The sequence below is a fragment of the Mobula hypostoma genome, chromosome 2 (genome assembly GCF_963921235.1).
Source record: "Mobula hypostoma chromosome 2, sMobHyp1.1, whole genome shotgun sequence".
NCBI classification, from domain to species: domain Eukaryota; kingdom Metazoa; phylum Chordata; class Chondrichthyes; order Myliobatiformes; family Myliobatidae; genus Mobula; species Mobula hypostoma.
The window spans coordinates 30606493-30622708 of NC_086098.1; the positions used below are offsets into that span (position 1 = coordinate 30606493).

At 42.7% G+C, this 16216-nt stretch overlaps 1 protein-coding gene across 2 annotated transcripts in view; it reads left to right on the forward strand.

Annotated features, from left to right (window-relative positions):
- Positions 1 to 16216, forward strand: part of cd2ap (CD2-associated protein) — a 253762-nt gene that overhangs the window by 185448 nt on the left and 52098 nt on the right. For both annotated transcript variants that reach the window (XM_063034875.1, XM_063034884.1), the window contains one exon: positions 6666 to 6764. In XM_063034875.1, coding sequence (XP_062890945.1) covers positions 6666 to 6764 — 99 coding nt within the window. The remainder of the gene's footprint in view (positions 1 to 6665; positions 6765 to 16216) is intronic.

The following is a 16216-nucleotide window of genomic DNA, read 5'->3' on the forward strand; positions in this document are numbered from 1 at the left end:
AACAAGAAATCCTAAAGAACCCTTTTTAAAAAAAAATTACGAACACAAAATGTGCAGAGAGAGAAAGAAAAAACCTAGAAATAATAAAAGTAACAGATAGCATTTAGAATGAAAGTGAGTCCTCAGACACGAAGCCCAGAGTAGGTCATGGCCTCAGCCCAAGTGCAGTGAAGAGCGGAGTAAATGTTGTGGAGCAGTGAGCAGAGCCAACCCGATCCTAGCCTCTGATCCCAACACCCTGCCTCTTCAATCCGTCTGGCCCAGGGTTGAGATCATCCAAACATCGGGTCGTTCATCGCTTTAGGACCCAGGGCCCTGTCACATCGATACTGTTTGGACCTGGATCTCGCCACCACTTTTCAGCCGGTACCCAACCTTTCTAAATCGGTCCAGTGCTTAGATCGATCAAACCTTACTCTCAGTTTAGATGGATGGGTCCTGAATCTACTGCTCCTACTTTGTTATGCTTGCTTGCCCGAACTTCGCCTCAAATGTGCCTTGACCTCACCTCGACTTCCTGAACCGACCTCGCCTTGACTACTTGAATCAGCCTCGCGCCTGCATGCTTTGCCCCTCAGCCCCAGCCCTGTCTCTGCTCACCAGTTCATAGTTTGCGGTGATCTTTTTTTTAAACGAAGAAAGGTTATCAGTAAAGTATTTAGTTGTATTTATTTTTAACCGCCAGTAAGTTCTTACTCAGTTTCAGAAGCACCATCTTAAACTGGAAATTTTAATAACCCACCTAGCTCCTTGGATTCAATGAGGCCTAATCTTTCAGATCAGGATATTGTCAAAGACCATGCTAATCAGGCTCTGTCTATCCAGGTGCTGGTAGGTGAAAGCACCCAAAAAATCACATTGTAACGTTCACTGACAACATGGCAATAGCGGGGCTCATCACCAACAATGATGAGACGGCCTACAGAGAGGAGGTGGAAGAGCTGGAGGCTTGGTGCCAGGCACATAACTTCTTCTTCAATGTCATCAAGACAAAGGAGATGGTTGTAGAATTGAGGAGAACTTGCATCACTCACTCACCCCTTTACATGTTGGCACAGCAGTGGAAATTGCAAGCAGTTTCAAACTCTGGGAGTCCACATCTCATACAACCAGTCATGGTCCCAGAACACATCTTACATAGTCAGGAAACCATAGAACCATAGAAACTACAGCACAGAAACAGGCCCTTTGGCCCTTCTTGGCTGTGCCAAACCATTTTCTGCCTAGTCCCACTGACCTGCACACGGACCATATCCCTCCATACACCTCCCATCCATGTATCTGTCCAATTTATTCTTAAATGTTAAAAAAGAACCCGCATTTACCACCTCGTCTGGCAGCTCATTCCATACTCCCACCACTCTCTGTGTGAAGAAGCCCCCCCTAATGTTCCCTTTAAACTTTTCCCCCCTCACCCTTAACCCATGTCCTCTGGTTTTTTTTTCCCCTTGCTTCAGTGGAAAAAGCCTGCTTGCATTCACTCTATCTATACCCATCATAATTTTATATACCTCTATCAAATCTCCCCTCATTCTTCTACGCTCCAGGGAATAAAGTCCTAACCTATTCAACCTTTCTCTGTAACTGAGTTTCTCAAGTCCCGACAACATCCTTGTAAACCTTCTCTGCACTCTTTCAACCTTATTTATATCCTTCCTGTAATTTGGTGACCAAAACTGAACACAATACTCCAGATTCGGCCTCACCAATGCCTTATACAACCTCATCATAACATTCCAGCTCTTATACTCAATACTTCGATTAATAAAGGCCAATGTACCAAAAGCTCTCTTTACGACCCTATCTACCTGTGACAACACATTTAGGGAATTTTGTATCTGTATTCCCAGATCCCTCTGTTCCACTGCACTCCTCAGTGCCTTACCATTAACCCTGTATGTTCTACATTGGTTTGTCCTTCCAATGTGCAATACCTCACACTTGTCAGTATTAAACTCCATCTGCCATTTTTCAGCCCATTTTTCCAGCTGGTCCAAGTCCCTCTGCAGGCTCTGAAAACCTTCCTCACTGTCTACTACACCTCCAATCTTTGTATCATCAGCAAACTTGCTGATCCAATTTACCACATTATCATCCAGATTATTGATATAGATGACAAATAACAATGGACCCAGCACTGATCCCTGTGGCACACCACTAGTCACAGGCCTCCACTCAGAGAAGCAATTCTCTACCACCACTCTCTGGCTTCTTCCATCGAGCCAATGTTTAATCCAATTTACCACCTCTCCATGTATACCTAGCGACTGAATTTTCCTAACTAACCTCCCATGCGGGACCTTGTCAAAGGCCTTACTGAAGTTCATGTAGACAATATCCACTGCCTTCCCTTCATCCACTTTCCTGGTAACCTCCTCGAAAAACTCCAACAGATTGGTCAAACGTGACCTACCACGCACAAAGCCATGTTGACTCTCCCTAATAAGCCCCTGTCTATCCAAATGCTTGTAGATTCTGTCTCTTAGTACTCCCTCCAATAACTTACCTACTACTGACGTTAAACTCACTGGCCTATAATTTCCCGAATTACTTTTCGATCCTTTTTTAAACAACAGAACATGAGCCACTCTCCAATCCTCCGGCACTTCACCCGTAGACAGCGACATTTTAAATATTTCTGCCAGGGCCCCCGCAATTTCAGCACTCGTCTCCTTCAAGGTCCGAGGGAACACTCTGTCAGGTCCCGGGGATTTATCCACTTTAATTTTCCTCAAGACAGCAAGCACCTCCTCCTTTTCAATCTGTACAGTTTCCATGGTCTCACTACTTGATTCCCTCAATTCCATAGATTTCATGCCAGCTTCCTTAGTAAATACAGACGCAAAAAACCTATTTAAGATCTCCCCCATTTCCTTTGGTGCCGCACAAAGCCGACCACTCTGATCTTCAAGAGGACCAATTTTATCCCTTACAATCCTTTTGCTCTTAATATACCTGTAAAAGCTCTTTGGATTATCCTTCACTTTGACTGCCAAGGCAACCTCATGTCTTCTTTTAGCCCTCCTGATTTCTTTCTTAAGTATTTTCTTGCACTTCTTATACTCCTCAAGCACCTGATTTACCCCCTGTTTCCTATACATTTCATACAACTCCCTCTTCTTCTTTATCAGAGTTGCAATATCCCTTGAGAACCAGGGTTCCTTATTCCTATTCAATTTGCCTTTAATCCTGACAGGAACATACAAACTCTGCACTCTCAAAGTTTCCCCTTTGAAGGCTTCCCACCTACCAATCACATCTTTGTCCCAATCCACGCTTTTTAGATCCTTTCTCATTTTTTCAAATTTGGCCTTCTTCCAGTTCAGAACCTCAACCCTAGGACCAGATCTATCCTTGTCCATGATCAAATTGAAACTAATGGTGTTATGATCACTGGAACCAAAGTGCTCCCCTACACAGACTTCTGTCACTTGCCTTAATTCGTTACCTAACAGGAGACCCAATATTGCATCCCCTCTAGTTGGTCCCTCTATATATTGATTTAGAAAACTTTCCTGAATACATTTTACAAACTCTAAACCATCTGGACCCCTAACAGTATGGGAGTCCCAATCAATGTATGGAAAATTAAAATCCTCTACCACCACAACTTTATGTTTCCTGCAGTTGCCTGCTATCTCTCTGCAGATTTGCTCTTCCAGGTCTCGTTGACTATTGGGTGGTCTGTAATACAATCCCACTAATGTGGCCATACCTTTCCTGTTTCTCAGCTCCACCCATACGGACTCAGTAGACAAGCCCTCTAATCTGTCCTGCCTGAGCACTGCTGTAATATTTTCCCTAACAAGCAATGCTACTCCCCCACCTTTCGTTCCTCATCAAAGCTCATCAAAGCCTCTACTTTCTGAGGACGCTGATGAAAGCTGGGCAATGTACTCATGTCATTCTACAGATGTGCAGTAGAGAGCTAGACAGCATCCTAACAAGGCCTCACGGCTTGGTACGGAAACTGCATTGTGGTGATCAGGAAGACTCCACACCAACCTACATGCCATCAAGGGCATATAACCAGAAAGGTGCCAGAAAAGTGCCAGTAAGATTGTAAAGGATCCACCCACCCTGCTCAGGGACTGTTGGTCGCACTCTCAACAAGCAGGAGGCTACGTTTCATTCGCGCCGAGACCACCTAACTCAAAAGCAGCAGTGAAGCTGATCAACACCTCCACCCATTAACCCAGCCCTCCATACCCCCAACCATCACTACTTTATCATTTCCTGTCAGTCACCTTATGTATGGGCACTTCTGTGCCTAGCATCACTTTACGGACATACAATCAATTTACATATGTATAAAAGCTATCTTTAGTATATTTAATATATTTTTAAAATTAATATTACTGTGTTTTTTATCTTTCATGTTTTTTTGGGCTGCGTTGTATCCGGAGTAACACTTACTTTGTTTTCCTTTACACTTGTGTACAGAAAATGATATTAAACAATCTTGAATCCTGTTCCTCAGAATTCATTCTATTTCTACCACTACTACGACTACTATTACTTCGACTCAGGCCTAGGGGTCTGGCATTGGGCATTCTAGTAACTTCCCCATTAATATCAGATCATACAGTAGTATCCTGTCTTTTACTTGCTTCCCTCCTCAAACAACAGAATATTAGCCACTTTCCAGTTGTCTGGAACATCACCAATAGACAATGATGAAGCATCGCTGAAAATTCTTTAGCCCATCATGAAGTCCGAGGGTGCCCTTGATCAGGCCCTGGGGGTGGGGGGCAGTTATCCACCTTAATGCACTATCAGGCTGCTAAGACCCTGACCTTGCTAATACAAATGTTCTCCAAAACAATTTCTACTTTCTTCCCTTGTCTCTCGAGCAAGCATGATTTTCTTCTCAGTAAACAGAGGAGAAATATTTGTTTGAAATCTCACCCATTTCCTGCAGACATAGGTGGCCTTGCTGGTCTCTCAGGGGACCACTCCCTTGCTACCCTTTTACTCTTAATGTAGCTATGAACCTCTTAGGATTTTCCTTAACTTTACCTGTAAAATACATCGGATACCTTCTCTTTACCCTCCTGGTTTCATCAAAAGAATACAATCTTTTTATAGCCATCAAGGGACTTGCTCATCCCTGACCTCCTAAACCCAATGTATGTTTCTTCCTTTTTTTTTGACCAGAGCCTCAATAACTCTTAGCTAAGTCTCTGTAAACTTGACATTTTTACCCTTTACCTTTACCAGAACATGCTGCTCCCAGACTCTTGATACCACACTCTTAAAAGCCTCTCACTTGCTATTGGTTTCTTGCCCTTTAGATAGGCTCACCTCATCAACCTCTGCCGAAACCTGCTTTGCTCTCCCCGAATTAGTCTTGTTCCAGTTTAGGGCACTAACTTGTGGACCTGCCCTATCATTTTCCATTGCTCTTCAGTAAGGCTAGAGTTCCTTCTTCTCAAAGTGCTATGATAAGCATTTGTTTAGCAAGTGGTTTAGCAATGATACTTGCCGTTTTTATTGTTTTTTATTGTATTGACATACAGCACCTTCAAGCTGCACTGGCCCAGCAAGCACCCAATTTAATCCCAGCCTAACTATGGGACAATTTACAATGACCAATTAACCTGTCTTTGGACTGTGGGAGGAAACTGGAGCACATAGGAAACCCATGTCATCACAGAGAGAACATACAAACTCACTACAGGCAGTAGTGGGAACTGAACCCAGATCATTGGTGCTGTAAAGCATTGTGCTAACCACTATGCTTCTGTGCCAGTTTCTATTCCTATCTATCCTTTTAGGGAGATGTTTTGGAGTGCTAATGCTCTTTTCTGGTACTGATGCTGTTAGGCTCCATATCAATTCCAGTTAGAGACAGAACCAAGTAATGGTTAATAATCAAATTTTTAAGAATTATTTCAAAATGACCTGTGGTCAAAAGGTTGCACTATATAATTACATCATTTCCAATCCAAAAATAAATGTTTGTAAGGATTTTTATATTCTTGAAAATTATCATGGATTGTTGAGTGGTTGATTCGCATAATTCAAGTTGTATTTTGAAGGAAAATTAAAAAAAAAATAGATCTGTTGACTTGGACTAATAATTTTAAATATCTTGGATGAATAACTTTAATTTTTGTTTCAAAGTATAATTTTACTATGTGTCACGAGTTCCTTCATCAAGGTAGCAGTTTCTATGTGCAAAGGTCAAGTAGCAACATTTGAAATCTTACTTTAAATAACAGATGTAAACTGATCTCAAATACACAAAATTAATATGGCTGGGTAACACTAATATTAAATCAAAGGTAATGCAGCAGAGATCATCGGCAGTAAAGATGGTTTCCTTTGTGCCTTTAAGTAAGAATTGATTTGGTGCATATGCAGAATTTGATTGAATAATTTTCCATATGTACTGCAATACTTCTGATTTGCTGTTTAAACTTCACTGTGGAATGGAATGTACATTTAATGTTGTGGACACACGCTTGACTTTTTAAAATTCCTGCCCCTGTTTTCTTATTGGTCAATCTGTATAACACAGGAAGTTTGTACTTATTGCACAGAGATAGCTTAGCTTAAAGTATTGTTCAGTTTAACATCACTGTCGTTTAATTATTGAACATCAGTTTAATTGAAGTAGGCTAAATGGAAGAACACATATTATGAAATGTTGCCTCTTCCAGTTACAAAACCAGAACCACCTCCGGCTGAAAAAAAGATTGAACTGAAAAAGGTTCTTCCAGACAAAATTGACATGCTTGCTACAAGGACTGATGAGAAGGGTAAGCTCTGATGTTGGCTAAATATTTGTGTACATTAAACTGTGTCTCTGGTAATGGAAAATGGCCTGTAGTGAGTGCATTAAGAAGTGCTTGATCTTTTTACCTGTACTACAGAAGTCCTTTTATTTTTCTGTAAGCATTTTCAGTATTTCATCTAAGAATGATGTCTTCCGTGTACCTCTCATTTCTCTCATGAACTTTGTATGTCAGTGCATATCTCTGCAATTAAATTTGACCTTGCAACCTTCTCTTGCCTGGTCATAATGCCAACTAGTGAACTACAGTTGATGGTCTTAAAGTTGGTTTTCAACTGCAGCATGAATGGCATTTTATTCTCCATAATATAAATAGTGGAAAAGGGTCCTGCTTATAATTCTGTTTTCCACTCTCCAGTAGTTGTATAGGCTGTAGGTAAATCCACTATGACTGCTCTGAAAGAGTTGGTGTGTATGGGGGTGAGGGGCATAGGAAGAGAATGATTTATGGGAATAAATATATATGTACAAGTATACATTATGCTTGTTTGAGAATATTTTTAAAAATTGGTTCATGATTTCACATTAATATTATGAACATGTTGATTTAAAAGAAGAATTGAAACAAAACTTTTGTTTCATCAATGAGAACAAAATACAATGGATCAAGAAAATACACAAACAGTTACAGCATAGTTAATCAATTATTCTTTTGATTATTAAGATACAGGAAGCACTCATCAGTTCAGAAACGCTGATGGAAAGTGAAACATGGCTAACTTTACAGATCCACGGTCCCCTAACCTGCTAATGGTTTGCGGCATTATTTTCTGTTTTCATTTCACATTACACTTTTTTTTGTATTTTGGCTTTCATTCGCCTTTCTATTTGCATATTTCTTCCCAGTGTTTTCCCCATATTATGTTCTGCCTAAGTTAGTTCAACCTTGGGACATCTCTTTTCAAAACTTGAGACCACTTCTCTTGGTACTGAAGGCTGAAAAGACTGGATTCGGTTTGCTTATTCACTAAACATCTGGTCATTGACACTGTTTTCAAACAAATCTTCCTCCAGTCCCGAAATGTATGAATACTGCTGCAGTAGATCTTGTTGTTTCAGAGATGGTATGTGGGTGAAAAACGTTCACCACTGGGACACTGAAGAGGCTTCTCGTGCTGTAGACAACTGGTTGGAATGAGGTTTTCCGCATAAACTGTTTACACATTTTGTAATGGCCCTATCTATCTCAAATTATCTCTATCAGATGGAAAGCACTATGCTTAACGATAACTTGCAAGACAACAAGAGAGTAATGCTCTGCCACAACAATGCACACTGCCTTGAATCTGGTCAGGAAGTGGTTTTGGCAGTGCAGCATAACTTTTCTCTAGGGGTTTTGATCAAAATTGGGTTGCAGTTTTTACATTACCGTTATCATATCTTTTGGAAAAAAATGCTTTCAATAGCAATTGCTTATGACTGTTAAGTGTTTTCAAAAATCTATATTTAGTCTTGATGGAAGTCTCAAATAAAATGGAAATGGTAGTGTTGCAGAATGTGGTTTGGATAGTTCGTGACCCAGAATATTAATTAATTGGAAGAGGGAGCAGACTGTTCAATCCTTTGAGTCCATTCCATCGTTCAAAGAGCCATGCCTGTGCTGCATATTGAACACTGCGTCCATTTTCTTTTGTACTGGGCCATTCAGTCCTTCATGCTTGTTCTGACATTCAGCTGATCTTTACCTCAGTGGCATTTTCATGCACCATCTGCATATCCAGTGCTTCACTTAATGTCTTAAAAAAAACAGTGCAATGGACAGACTATTGAGCCCACAAAGTTGTACTGATCATGATGCCGATTTATACTAAATTTCTCCTGCATGTTATGCGTAGCCCTCCATTCCTTTTATATTCAAGTATAAGACCTACCTGGGGGAAGCAACAGTGGCTGTGCCACTGACTCTGAGTCTGGCCCTGTGGCTCAGAAGGACAGGAAACTAAAGAGGATGGCAGCAGTAATAGGGGACTCTATATTCAGGGGGACAGATAGGCGAACCTGTGGATGCATAAAGGAAACTCGGATGGTGGTTTGCCTCCCAGGTGCCAGGGTCTGTGATGTTTCTGAACTTGTCCACGATATCCTGAAAGGGGAGGGTGAGCAGCCAGAAGACATGGTATATATTGGTACCAATGTCATAGGAAGAAAAAGGGAGGAGGTTTTGAAAAGACAGTACAGGGATTTAGGAAGAAAGCTGAGGAGCAGAACCTCAAGGGTAGTAATCTCAGAATTGCTGCCTGTGCCACGCGGACAGTGAGGATAGGAATAGAATGAGGTGGCGGATAAATGTGTGGCTGAAGAATTGGAGCAGGGTGCAGGGATTCAGATTTCTGGATTATCAGAGCCTCTTCTGGGGCAGGTGGGACCTGTACAAAAGGGACGGGTTGCATTTGAATCTGAGGGGGACCAATAACCTTGCGGGCACGTTTGCTACAGTGGTTTAAACTAATATGGCAGAGAGATGGGAACCAGTACGATAGAGCTGAGGATGAGCCATCAGGTTTACAAGTAGATTATATGATATGAATGTAAAGAAGGACAAGCCAATGATTGGGTACAACTGCAGACAGAGCCAAGAGTTAAGTTGTACCACAGATTCATAAGGTCGAAGAGAGCAGGACTGAAGGTGCTGTATTTAAACGCATGGAGCATTCAGAATAAGGTGGACGAACTCTTGGCGCAAATAGAGATTGGTCAGTATGACTGTGGGCATCACTGAGTTGTGGCTGAAAGAAGGCCATAGTTGGGAGCTTAACATCCAAGGATATACGTTGTATGGAAAAGACAGACAGGAAGGCATAGGCAGTGCTGTGGCTCTCAGAGATGGAATTACATCTTTAGAAAGAAGTGACATAGGGATCTTTGTGAGCGAAGATAAGAACCTCCAAGGGTAAAAAAGAAACATCATGGGAATCATATATACACCTCCAAATAATAGCCAAGATGCAGGGTTGAGATTGCAAAGGGAGCTGGAAAAAGGCATGTAATAAGGGTAATGACACAATTGTAATGGGGACCAATATGCAAGAGGATTGGGAAAATCAGGTTGGTGTTGGATTACATGAGAGGGAATTTGTTGAATGCCTACAAGATGTCTTTTTAGAGCAGCTTGTGCTCGAGCCTGCTTGGGGAAAGGCTATCTTAGATTGCATGTTATGTAATAACCCAGATTTTATTAAGGAGATTAATGTAAAGGAAGCCTTAGGAGGCTGTGGATCATAATACGATTGAGTTTATACTGCAATTTCAGAGGGAGAGGCACAAGTCACATGTATCAGTATCAGACTGGAATAAAGGGAATTACAGAAACATGAGAGAGGGGCTTGCCCAGTGGGATTGGAGCGCGATACTGGCGGGGATGACAGCGGAATAAAGGTGGCTGAAGCTTCTGGGAATTGTTCGCAAGGCACAGGATGGGTATGTCCCACAGAAGTTGTTCTCAAATGGCCGACAAGGGAAATTAAGGACTGAATAAAAGCCAAGGAAAGGGTATATAAGGTAGCAAAAGTGAGTGGGAAGTTGGATGATTGGGAAGCTTTTAAAATCCAACAGAAGGCAACTAAAAAGGCTATAAGAAGGGAAATGATGAACTATAAGGGCAAACTAGACAATAATTTAAAACCGTGTACTAAAAGTTCTTTTCAGTTATATAAAGAATAAAAGGAGGTGAGAGTTGATATTGGACCACTGGAAAATGATGCTGGTGAGATAGTAATGGGGAATAAAGAAATGGTAGATGAACTTAATAAGTACTTTGCTTCAGTCTTTACTAGCTGTATGCCAGAGGTTCGTGAGTGCCATTGCTATTACAAAGGAAAAAGTGCCAGACAAACTGAAACGTCTTAAGGTAGATGTCACCTGGACCAGATGGACTACATCCCAGAGTGCTGAAAGAGCTTACTGAAGAGATATCGGATGCATTGGTCATGATCTTTCAAGAGTCACTTGATTCTGGCATGATCCTGGAGGACTGGAAGATTGCAAATGGCACTCCAATCTTTAAAAAGGGGGAGGACAAAAGAGAGGAAATTATAGGCCAGTTAGCCTAAGCTCAGTGGTTAGGAAAATGTTGGAGTCCATTATTAAGGACAAGGTTTCGGGGTACTTGGAGACAAATGGTAAAATAAGACAAAGTCAGCATAGTTTCTGTGAAGGGAAATCTTCCCTGACAAATCTGTTCTTTGAGGAAGTAGCAAGTAAGGTGGACAAAGGAGAGGCAGTGGATGTCATTTACTTAGATTTTTAGAAGAGTTTGATAAGGTGCCACACGTGAGGCTGCTTAACAAGATAAAATCCTATGATGTTACAGGAAAAAAAAACTGGCATGGATAGAGGAATGGATGACCGGCAGGAGGCAGTGTGTGGGAATAAAGGGGGCCTTCTTGGTTGACTGCCAGTGACTAGTGGTGTTCCTCAGGGGACAGTATTGGGACCGCTACTTTTCACATTGTTTGTCAGTGATTTGGGTAATGGAACTGATGGCTTTGTGGAAAAGTTTGCAGATGATACAAAGATGGTTGGAGGGGTAGGTAGTGCTGAGGAAGCAATGCGATTGCAGTGGGACTTAGACAGATTGGAAGAATGGGCAAAAAAGTGGCAGAGGGAATGTAGTGTTGGGAAATGTATGATAATGCATTTTGGTAAGAGGAACAATAGTACAGACTATTATCTAAATAGGGAAAAAATTTAAACATCAGAGGTGTAGAGGGACTTGGGAGTCCTCATGCAAGACTCCTAGAAGTTTAATTCACAGGTTGAGTCTGTGGTAAAGAAGATAAATGCAATGTTTGCATTTATTTCAAGGGGAATAGAATATAAAAGCAAGGAGATAATGCTGAAGCTTTATAAGACTCTAGTCAGGCTGCACTTGGAGTATTGTCAACAGTTTTGGGCCCCTTGTCTCAGAAAGGATGTGTTGTCATTGGAGAGAATCCAGGGGAGGTTCATGAGGATGATTCGGGGAATGAAGGGGTTAACGTATAAGGAGTGTTTGGCGGCTTTGGGCCTATTCTCACTGGAATTTAGAAGAATGGGGAGGTGGGGGGGGGGTCTCATTGAAACCTGCCAAATGTTGAAAGGACTAGATAAGGTGGATGTGGAGAGGATGTTTCCTCTGGTGGGGGTATCCAGAACTAGAGGGCACAGCCTCAAAATTGAGAGGCAACTTTTTAAGAACAGAAGTAAGGAGGAATTTATTTTAGCCAAAGAGCAGTGAATCTGTAGAATGCCCTGCCACAGACTGCAGTGGAAGTCAAGTCCATGGGTATACTTAAGGCAGAATTTGACAGTTTCCTGATTGCTCAGGGCATCAAAGGATGTGGTAAGAAGGCAGATGTATGGGGTTGAATGGGATCCGGGATGACCCCTGATGCAATGTGGAGCGGACTGACTTCAACTCCACCTGTAAGGCTGTCCCAACTTCACAGCTCACTTTATAATGCAGACAGCGCTCTGGTAAGCCTCTTCTGCACCCTCTCTACCGTCACCACATCCTTCCGATAATGGGGTGATCAAAACTACACGCAATACTCCAAACGTAGTCTGACCATAAAGTTTATATAGCTGCGGCATGACTTCCTTACTTTTATTCTCAACACGCCTAGTAATGAACTCAAGCATGCTGTAGACATTCTTTACCAACTGATCCACTTGTGTAGCCATATCCGACTAGTTACATATCTTCAAATGCGCATGAAATAAGGAAACTGCAGAGTAGTGGGCTCTGCCCAGCACATCAGACACAACCCTCCCCAAGGCACCACCTCAAGAAGACGACATCTATTATTAAAGACCCCCCCCCCCCCCATTTGGGCCAAGCCACCTTTATGCAGCTCCCTTCAGGCAGGAGGTATAGAAGTCTCAAGTCCCATATCACTAGTTCAAAAGCAGCAACATCCCTTCAACCATTCAGTTCTTGATATAAACACTAATCACCAGTACAGTTTAGTAGCACAGTGACCACTCTGATCACTTTGCTAGAAGATGGACTTTTTGTTGTTTTAATTGTTTATTTCTTTTGTAAAAATACTATCTAGCTTATTTAATATGTGCTTTTCCTGTGGTTACTGTTTATATGATGTTATGTGCCTGTGATCCTGCTGCAAATTAAGTTTTTTAATGAATTTTTACAAACACATAGTACTTTGCGTGTGTCGATAAACTATACATTGACTTTGGTTCACCCCAGCCCATAAAGCATGAATCCTGCCTTTATCCTATTGTTGCAGTTACTTGAAAACAAACCAAAACTGCTGAAAGGCTGATTGTGGGAATTGACACTGTATAAAGTGCTCCCAATATAGTTTATAAGTTCAAAGTTGAAGAAAGTATGTTTGATGCTTTATTACTAAACCAGCAAAAGCAATAAAAAAACTGACAAAACTAAATTGGTGATTTTGCAAAAGCAGAATAATTAGTGTAATTAATTTCATTAACAAAAGAGTTCCAATTAGCAGTCAACAAAAAAAGTCTCACTCCCTGGTTGTCTCGCAACAAGACTAAACTAACTAAAAGAAACCATGAATATGTAACCATGCTCATTTGCTTCTACCACACCCCAGCCCGCGTGACAGATTTTCCATAATAAACTTACAACACATTACAGTACAGACAGGCAGTACATAGATGGCTCCTACACCCACTAAGCTCCTTTGGAACTTGGTACATGCATACAGAGATGATGCGTAGAGAGCGCGGGTCTCATTTTCTCAATAACCCCCCCCCCCCAATGAATCAAGCTTGTGAAGCTTTGCTGAATCCTCTCTTTCGTTTACATATTCTTTATATTCTTTGTAATGTGGGCAAGCCAGGTGTGATCTCACCAGGGCTGCATATATTTAGAGCAAGACTGCTTTACTCAATTTGGTGATGTGCACTTACAGATCCCTTGGTCACTCCGAACAGAAACACTTTACAACCTCTCGCAATCTAAACATGCTCTTTCTGATAAGCTGGTTATAAATAAACATATTGCCCTCTGCGCTGTCTATGAGGGAAAAATATGTTCAATTCTTTAAATTGGTTTATTAGATTAGATTAGATTCAACATTATTGTCATTGTGCCGAGTACAGATACAAAGCCAATGAAGTGCAGTTAGCATCTGACCAGAAATGCAAAGATTAGTGTTATTTACAAAATAACTGCGAATAAAAAGTAAGTGCTACAACACACAAATATAAAAGTACTGAGACAGCACAATATGGGTGCAATACTGCTTAGCTCTGTGATGTGAGGTTCAGCAGGGTCACAGCCTCAGGGAAGAAACTCTTCCTGTGTCTGCTGGTGTGGGAGCGGTGGCTCCTGTAGCACCTACCGATGGGAGGAGAGTAAAAAGTCCATGGTTTGGGTGAGGTGCATCCTTGATAATGCTTTTCGCTCTGCCCAGGCAGCGTTTATGGTAGATGTTCTCAATGGTGGGCAATTGGGTGCCGATAAACCGCTGGGCAGTTTTCACCACACACTGGAGTGCTTTACGGTCTGATATGGGACAATTGCCACACCACACTGAGATGCAGTTGGTGAGTATGCTCTCAATGGTACAGCGGTAAAAGTCCGTCAGTATCCTAGGACAGAGGCGAGCTTTCTTGATGCTCCACAGGAAATAAAGGCACTGTTGTGCCTTTTTGATCAGGATGGAGGAGTTCAGGGACCAGGTGAGATCCTTGGAAATGTGGACACCAAGGAATTTGAAGCTTGATACACGCTCCACTACAGCTCTGCTGATGTAGATGGGGACATGTGTGGCTCCTAGCATGCCTGAAGTCCACAATGGTCTCCTTGGTCTTCTGGGTGTTAAGAGCCAGATTGTTGTTGGCACACCATGCAGCCAGATGTTGGACCTCGTCCCTGTATGCCGTCTCGTCATCCCCTCTGATCAGGCCAACCACCGTGGTGTTGTTTGCAAACTTGATTATGGAGTTAGAACCATGTACAGGAATGCAGTCATAGGTGAAAAGGGAGTACAGAAGAGGGCTCAGCACACAGCCTTGAGGCATGCTGGTGTTCAGGGTGAGAGTGGAGGAGGAGAGGTTGTCTAACTTAACTGATTGGGGTCTGTTAGTCAGAAAGTCCAAGGTCCAATTGCAGAGGGATGAGCTGATACCAAGCTGGCGAAGTTTGATCAGCTTGGAGGGGATCACAGTCTTGAATGCCGAACTAAAGTCAATGAGCAGCATTCTGACGTAAGAGTTGGGGCTGGCCAGATGGGTCAGGGTGGAGTGAAGTGGCGTGGAGATGGCGTCCTCTGTTGACCTGTGGTGTGATAGGCAAATTGATGGGGGTCCAGAGTAGTGGGCAGACAGGATTTCAGATGTGATGGAACCAGTCTCTCAAAGCGCTTTGCAATGATGGGGGTGAGTGCAACTGGGCGGAAGTCATTCAGGCCCGTGGCAGTGGAATGCTTCGGCACTGGCACGATGGTGGCGATCTTGAAGCTTGTGGGGACAACTGCCTGTGCCAGGGACAAATTGAAAATGTCCGTGAAGACCCTGGCCAACTGCCCTGCACAGACTCTGAGCACACAGCCAGGTATTCCACCCGGACCAGCTGCCTTCCGTACATTCACCCTGCTCAGGGTGGCACAAACATCGGAGGTGGAAAGTGAGAGAGGCAGTTCACCAGGTGGGAGATCCGCTTTGAGGGTGACCTCCTTGTTCTCTCGGTCAAAGTGAGCGTAGAAGTAATTGAGCTCATCAGGGAGGGAAGCGGAGCTGGAAGGGGGCAGAGTACTAGCTGGTTTGAAGTCTGTAATGACCTGTATGCCATGTCACATGCGCCGGGGGTCCGGGGAGTTGAAATGCTCCTCGATTCTCTGTTTGTATATGTGTTTAGCCTGAGGGATTCCCCTCCTCAGGTTGGCCCTGGCTGAGCTGTAAGCCTCCTGGTCTCCAGACCTGAAGGCTGAATCTCTGGCTTTGAGCAGGAGCTGAACCTCTCTGTTCATTCATGGTTTCTGATTGGGGAAAGCTTTTATTTGTTTTTGTGATGTCACTCTATCTACACACTTGTTGATGTGCTCAAGGACAGAGTTGGTATATAAATCAATGTTAATCTGAGACTCTGTGGTGGCATGGGCAGCAAACGCGCTCCAGTCTGTGTGCTGGAATTGCTGCTGAAGAGCAGAGTCAGCACCCTCCAGCCAGATCTTAATAGTCTTCATTGTGGGTTTCACACGTTTAATGACCGGGCTATACTTGGGAAGCAGAAACAGTGAAAGATGGTTTGACTGTCCCAGGTGGGGAGGGTAGTGGCTTTGTAAGCATCAGACACATTTGTGTAGACATGATCTAAGGTTTTATTACCCCTTGTGGTGCATGATGCATTTTGGTAAAATCTTGGAAGCACGGTACGTAGGTTACAATGATTAAAGTCCCCAGCGACAATAAAGGCTCCGTTTGGATGAAATGTGTGCAGCTTGC